The sequence below is a fragment of the Lampris incognitus genome, chromosome 15 (assembly GCF_029633865.1).
Source record: "Lampris incognitus isolate fLamInc1 chromosome 15, fLamInc1.hap2, whole genome shotgun sequence".
NCBI classification, from domain to species: domain Eukaryota; kingdom Metazoa; phylum Chordata; class Actinopteri; order Lampriformes; family Lampridae; genus Lampris; species Lampris incognitus.
This window is the reverse complement of record NC_079225.1, coordinates 38,061,517-38,068,644: the sequence shown is the minus strand read 5'-3', so window position 1 is coordinate 38,068,644 and position 7,128 is coordinate 38,061,517. Positions and strand designations below refer to the sequence as shown.

General features: G+C 41.1%; 1 protein-coding gene across 1 annotated transcript; it reads right to left on the bottom strand.

Annotated features, from left to right (window-relative positions):
- Positions 1 to 84: 84 nt before the first annotated feature.
- rad51 (RAD51 recombinase) lies at positions 85 to 7,088 on the bottom strand. The gene is made up of 10 exons (XM_056294637.1): positions 7,076 to 7,088; positions 4,331 to 4,434; positions 3,714 to 3,851; positions 3,277 to 3,394; positions 2,972 to 3,063; positions 2,442 to 2,536; positions 1,763 to 1,876; positions 1,466 to 1,595; positions 1,142 to 1,263; positions 85 to 781 (listed from the first exon to the last, which is right to left on the bottom strand). The coding sequence occupies exons 2-10, from the start codon at positions 4,412 to 4,414 to the stop codon at positions 658 to 660; spliced, it is 1,017 nt and encodes a 338-aa protein (XP_056150612.1). The 5' UTR covers positions 4,415 to 4,434; positions 7,076 to 7,088; the 3' UTR covers positions 85 to 657.
- Between the last annotated feature and the right edge of the window lie 40 nt (positions 7,089 to 7,128).

Here is a 7,128-nt window from a genome sequence, read left to right as displayed (position 1 = left end):
TCCACCCATTTGCCAAGATCATCTGAAACAAGATTCACCCTCCAAAAAAGGCATTGAAACAATAAAACTAATTTATTCCTTGAACATAAAGTTTATATACAGAACGAATGTCTGGTTAGGACAAACAAAAAAAGAGCAAAATACATCGCTTGCCATTAACTTTCCAATTAAAAAACAGGCAAAATGACGGCAAGTATAGAGTTATGCGACTCGTCATATTGTTTCAACAGCATCCTCCTTTAAAATAAAAATGAGAAACAAAAACTGAACGCTTGACACCCCTTGGAGACCATTAGAAAATTAAGGTGTACTTTTTTTTTTCTTCCTTTCAACCATGCAGTAGTGACAATAGCCCAGTCTCCAGTAGGCTTGAAATATGTACAAATGTCCCACCTTACTGTGAATTGTTGTCCTCTGAAAGAGAATCTCCACCCTTCATCTTGTCGCTCAGGTCTGCTTTACACAACAACCCAGTCCAGACTCGTACACAACCCGGGGATGACGGCCTTCAAGCTCCTTGGTAACAATCTTTCTTGAACATTGTGAGGAAACGGTAAAGCAGGAGCACATCTAAATGTGTACAACCCTGCAGCTAGACACATAAAGGAGGGTGCAACATGGCAACGTTCACTGACTTCTCTCTTACACAGCACTCAATCAATCCTTGGCATCACCCACGCCATCAGCGTTGATGGCAAACATGGCTTCGGCCTCAGGAAGGCACGGCGAGTCGTAGATTTTACATATCCTCGTCTCTCCTCGGCCCTTCCTCAGATACAACCTAGAATAGAGTTTTAAAAAGTCCCAAGGGTGTTAAATCTCAATAAATCAATTCCATTGGTACCAAATACTAAATATAGGCCAAGTGCAGTATTTTCTGTATTTATCAATACTGAGGCACTCCAACTGATGGTGAGGGGGGACCATGCGTATGCAGGTTTTCATTCCAAATAAACAAATCAAAGATGGGCTTAATGAATCAGTAAAAACAGCAGGTGGAGTATGTAGTTGGAAAGAAAAAATGACTCCTCACAGCACATACTTTCCCATCACTGTACTGTATGAGAGCTATAAAGGGACCACTTCATCATGCTGTATATATTTAATCTACCATACCCTAAAATGGCAAATGCATACTCACCGTGTGGTGGAGGCATGTGCCAAAATGTTTCCCCCAATTGGCTTCTTAGGATCTGCAGAGAACATGGCAGCCCCATCCACTTGAGCCACCACCTGATTTGTGATCACCACAGCGACGCCAAACTGTTGTGTGAAGTGATGTGTGAATGACAAAGTAAAATAACCATGTCTGAGAGACTTCACCTCATACCTCTCAACTCCTGTCTATATATATATATATATATATATATATATATATATATATATATATATATATAAAAACACAAAAAAAACCAAAAACATTCTGTGGGTGTAATTGCTTGATTGCAGCACACTTGCTGCCTACCTCATCTGCCAGCCTCAGCAACATCCGCAGGAAGCGCCCCAAGTGGCCTTGTCGTGCCGACAGCTCCCCTCTGCCTGAATAGTCTGTTCTGTAAAGTGCTGTGGCGCTGTCTACAATCAGCAGGGCATACCTATGGAGGAACGTGAGTGGGGGAGTTAACAACTAATTTGGGATTCGCATGTAATCTAGATTATCTCAAGATATCAGATTCTCACAAATTATTACGTGATTGAAAACCTAAAGATGGTGAGAAGTAGCATGTGTGAGGTGACTTGGGTGGAGGTGGCTGTGACTGACCTGGACTCGGCCATCATGGCAGAAGCCTGGTACAGCAGCTGTGTCTGGTGGTCCGTGTTGAAGGCTCGTGCATACGCCACATTGTCCAGCACGTCGCTGCCTACCAGTCCATATCTAACATGAGACAGATGTGGGGGTCAAAGTGCATTCTGAAGATACTGGCAGTTCAGAACACAAGCCTCCTTAAGGTTTTACATTTCAAAACTGCAAACTTTTTTTCCAAACCTTTATTTCATGAATGGATTTGAGTTTTTTCTAAGTGTTAAACGTGATGTCACATGATATGACCATTATCTGAGCAGTGTCAATCAGTAGCTGGATGTTACCCTTTCCAACATTAAATATTACAATGTCTAAAATGACAGCAACATCAATATAAAATGCGTAATCATCTTTTTCAGGACTGAAGGCAGCTTTGCGTTATTTTCTTGATGTTTTGTGCAATTCATAAACCTTTTGAAATCTGAAAATTATCAATTTCATTTCACATATTTTTCAAGCCTGTGTAAGAATCCTAAATATCAGCTTTACTAGAATATACATGAGTCCCAAAACAAGTTTAACTGAATGGCCCAACTTTAAGATTCATTAGTAAATAACCGTGGCTATACAGTGCAGCCTAGCCTAATGACTGCTAGGGCTTTTTAGCATTGAAGAACTTGGAGAGTTGCTGACTCACCTCTCAGCTACAGCAAGAAGTCTCTCAGGTCTGAAGGTTCCCTCTGTGTCAATGTACATGGCTTTGCCCTCTCCACCGCCCTGGTCAATGGGCAGCTAGGGACAGAGCGGAGAGTGAGGATCACAAAAACCTTCAGGATAAGAAATTAACACTGTCTGCAAACAAAAGACTGATACAGTTTCTGGACATGCCCGTTTCCTGCCTAAATAACCCTTTTTGTTGGCAAAATATTGAAACCACAGATTAAAATAAAGTGCATAAGATTGAGACTAGCTGGTGATCAGGCAAAAAAAAAGAGGTTTTCTACACCAATTAATGAGTTTTTTCATGTTCGAGGAAGGATGGCCTTCATACTGACATTTGGATTTCAACAGCTGAAGGTAGCACTGAAACTTAAAAAAACAACATAAAGCACAGTCCATCGCTCAATTTATACTAACGGCTGGGATTTTTTTTTCTGCTGCTAAAAATGGAGGGGGGTAAACAAAAAAAAAATTTTTTTTTTTAACACATTAGATGGGCAAGCTTACCTGACAGGTGACAGCAAGGGTGTGACACAGCTGTGTCTTTCCTGTCCGGAACTCTCCAAACATCTCTGTGATGGAGCCTGTCTCAATCCCACCTGGAGGACAAAGACGGTATTTAAAACATGGGTAGAAACAAGGAAATCCAGTTATCAAGATGCTAATAATACTGCTGGTATAATGTGGGAGGACGATAAACACGTGTAATCTGGCATTAATTTTGCTTGTGATTGGAAGGAGATTCCCACATTGTTAAATGCACCATAAGAACCATGATTGAATGTCTGTTAATGACCCACTTAACTACGGACCTTGCAAAAGCTTGTCCAGCTCCTTGGACCCTGTGGAGATCTGGATGATCTCAGCTCTCCTCTGGTGGAACTCTGTAGCTGTGGTGAAGCCCATGGGCACCAGTTTAGCAGCCTCAGCCTGTGGGGAGGGGGAGGGGATTGTATCCATATGCTCTAGCTACTGTATAGTAGAAGTGCAAGAAATCTGGCACCAATTATGAATCCTCAGAAGAATTATTTCACCGGCTGACTATTCATGAACTCTTTCAAAAAAGTATATACCAAAAAAAAATTCTTCAAAAGTGAAATATTGCTGTATTCATCTACTCTTTATGAACACAATTTGACAGGTGTTACAGAAATAATGTCCCATCTGCATAATCTAAACTTGATCCCCCCTAATTCACTCAGAAATAACTGAATAAATGAGGTAATTAAGATTACTATCCCCTCTCTACCAGAATCTTGTCTGCTTTGGCTTCACTGATCCCCTTGATGTTGAGTAGCTCCTTCTTGGGGGCGTACGCCACTGCCTCAATGGTGTGGAACCCAGCATCCTCCAGCTTCTTAATGTCACTGGCACTGATGCCACTTTGCTGCACAAAGAAACATCATAAAGGGCAACATTGATACCCAAGTGAAAATTAACAGGGTACAGAGAAGATTCAATATTCCACAGGACATGAGCCAGATTCACACACCTGAGACTTTGCAAATACAAGCAGTATGCCTGAAAGCAATAAAATGATCATGATGCTGCATGTTAATGTTGATCACAGATACATACATCAGGAGGTCTCAATTCCAGATCACGTTAACAATTTCATAATACTTAGTTAAGGAAACAGAAGGGAAAATTCATTATTCTCTTGCTGCCCTCAAAAACATTACACAGGGTTATCTACAGGACTGCATCCTTGGATCTGGTAGTAATTTGCCATCTTGTTCAAGCATACCAGCAGGGTGGATGCTTGCCAACCAGGGTCTTGCAGTTGACATACAGGCATCCCTGATAATTCTGCAACCCTGCTCCCTCAACAGCAGCAAACTGAAACCGTCATATGTAATACAGTACCTCCAATCTTCTCAACAACTGGGGTCCATAGCTCTCCTCTTCCTCTACCCCTGCCTCAACTCTGACCTCACTTCTCATCGCCATTCCCTGGAGTTTGACAAGTCCTAATGTAGGAAAGAAAGGAGGCCTTGGTGAACAAATTCTACACCGCAGAAACCAGGTAAACTGAGGGATTAGATACAATTTTAGTTATCTTCATCACAGCAAGTCAGAGAAATCTAGACATTGTCCGCTGAACTGACTTGAAGCCAGAAAACTTATTTATTCATGCCACAAAAACTGTGTACTTTTTTGCTAGTGGTGCTGCTACCATGCTCACTTACATTATGTATACATATTTTGTCTGATTACTTTATTTCTACTTTTATTTATCGATTGCTTTTTTATTCAATGTATTTTTCTGCGAGATTTACACCTTCTCCCCCTGATTTTCAAGGGCCGACCGGAGAGAGCTCACTGGACGCCGCCAGAACCGTGACGCTTTCCAGGGCGTGGGCCCCTCTCTCGGGTCGAATCCATTTCCCAAATTGTTTGTTCTGTATATCATTGACATATGTAAGGTATCAAGGCTATTGATATTCATTTTATTTGCAGATGACACAACCATTTTTTGTTCCGGGGAGAATTTACAGGAGCTTTTGGAGTTGATCACAGCCGAAATGAAAAAGTTAAAAATGTGGTCTGACAGAAATAAATTATAATTAAATCTGAACAAATCTAAGTTTATGTTATTTTGGAAATCGTAAAATAGACACACAAGTAGAAGTAATGATCAACAATATTAACATTGAAAAATTATATAAAAATAAAATTCTGGGTGTGCTACTTGACCATAAAATCTGCTGGAAATCTCATAAGATTTGTGAGAACAAAAATGGGAAGTAGCATTGGAGTTCTGGAAAAGGCAAGGCACATTCTGGATCATAAAGCACTGTACATTCTGTATTGTTCACTTGTATTGCCATATTTGAATTACGGTGTGGAGGTACGGGGGACCACCTACAAAAGCGACCAACAATCGTTATTTGTACTACAAAAAGAGCAATAAACAGAATACTTTATTAATCCGAGGGGAAATTGGGTCCTATTACACAGACAGATAGTAAACAATGTAGGATATAGGGAACACACTAACAAATTGTTTTTAAATTCACGAGCTATGAAGTTCATGGACCTGGTAGAAGTTAAGACTACACAAATATTGTACAAAGGAAGACATAATATATCCGTGAAGACGTTTCGCCTCTCATCCAAGAGGCTTCCTCAGTTCGTGCCCTTCTGACTAGACGAAGCTAGTCTGACTAGCTAGACTAGCTTTGTCTAGTCAGAAAGGCACGCTGTTGTTCGTTAGTTTGTTTTGGTGTCGATACGTTGCAGGTATTATAATTTAAACAGAGATTTTTCATCTATTTTTCGATATATTACTAGTCTTACTTTTACTAAGAAATTTTTTAAAAAAATTGGTAGGTAACTAAAAAAAAATCTTCCTTCTGGCATTTCTCCAAAAATTCTCGCGGACCATAAATCAACCTGTCACGGGCCGGACGTGGCCCGCGGGCCGCCTATTGGGGACCTCTGGTGTACACACACGCGCCTTCACCCGAAACGAGTAAAACACAAGTTAATGCAAAGATAGCGCATATGACTCACTGTCTCCATATTCAAACGTGAGGCTGCACCCTAGAGCAGTGGTTCTCAACCTTTTTGGGGTCCTGGACCCCCTGCGTATTTTTGATCTACCCTGAGGACCCCTCCACCTGATCTTGGGGGAGGGGGGGTTGCAATTTGATAGAAACAGTAGAAACTGCATTTTAAATTGCATTATAGCATTTATTCACTCTTTGAGGCAAAAATAAGAGCCTTCAGTTGTAACGTAGATATAGCTAGCAAAACAGAATTCTTCTGCAGTAATTTTCAGATATATGTAATAAAACAGAATATGTATTCAGTAACTTTCAGATATATGTAACAGAATTTTTATGCAGTAACTTTTAACAATGCAAACGGGAGAGAGATCTCTTATTACAATACAATAAATTACACTTGTGAAACAGATGTAATTAGAGAAAAAAGTCCTGTTACCCTCTATAGTTTAGGTAGATAAAGGTCTCAGTCACATTTGAGTAAAATAATCCTATTTCTATAAATGTCATAGGATCTTTTTTTAAAGATATTTTATTTTCACGGACCGCTTGCAAGTACACCACGGACCACTAGGGGTCCGCGGACCCCCGGTTGAGAAACGCTGCCCTAGACGACGACACTAGTGTCCCTTGGCGAGACTTGCTGTCGTTCGGTGGCGCGGCGCAGCTGAGACGGCCCGCAGAACAATCCATAACTGCTGCCGGTTACCGGAACCGCTACCGAGTGGACCGTTGTAACGTAGAACAGCTAAAATATCGCTCCAAATTTAATCCCGTTAAACTATCGTGGAATAAACACAGGTGCACTAATCGCGGTTTGTTTTTAAATTTTTATAAGTCAATTCGAACCAAATCGGAGTCCAACTCGGCGTTAACGAGTCACTGAGCTGATTAGCATTAGCTTTGTCGTCACTTTAGCGGCCCGTTCAAGTTGCCCCGCGACAGACGGTGGAAGAGTCACGTTTGCTGATTCAAAAACAGCGGCGTGAAATAGGAAATGTCATTTTACATACATTTAACGTCGTCACAGACACAGCCGAAGATGCCAGGCGAACATTTTCATATCTGATAAGCGACGCTAAAAAAAAAACCCAGAACCTACCCGCTGGAGACTCCTTCCGTCGGCGTTAAGTTACACCAAAACTCCCGCGCGTT

Excerpts from the sequence above, each read along its gene's own strand:
- rad51 (XM_056294637.1), bottom strand. The coding sequence starts at position 4,414 with ATGGCGATGAGAAGTGAGGTCAGAGTTGAGGCAGGGGTAGAGGAAGAG. Across the intron at positions 3,852-4,330 it reads AGTTGTTGAGAAGATTGGAG|CAAAGTGGCATCAGTGCCAG; the intron begins GTACTGTATTAC and ends TTCTTTGTGCAG. Across the intron at positions 782-1,141 it reads GCACATGCCTCCACCACACG|GTTGTATCTGAGGAAGGGCC; the intron begins GTGAGTATGCAT and ends ACTCTATTCTAG.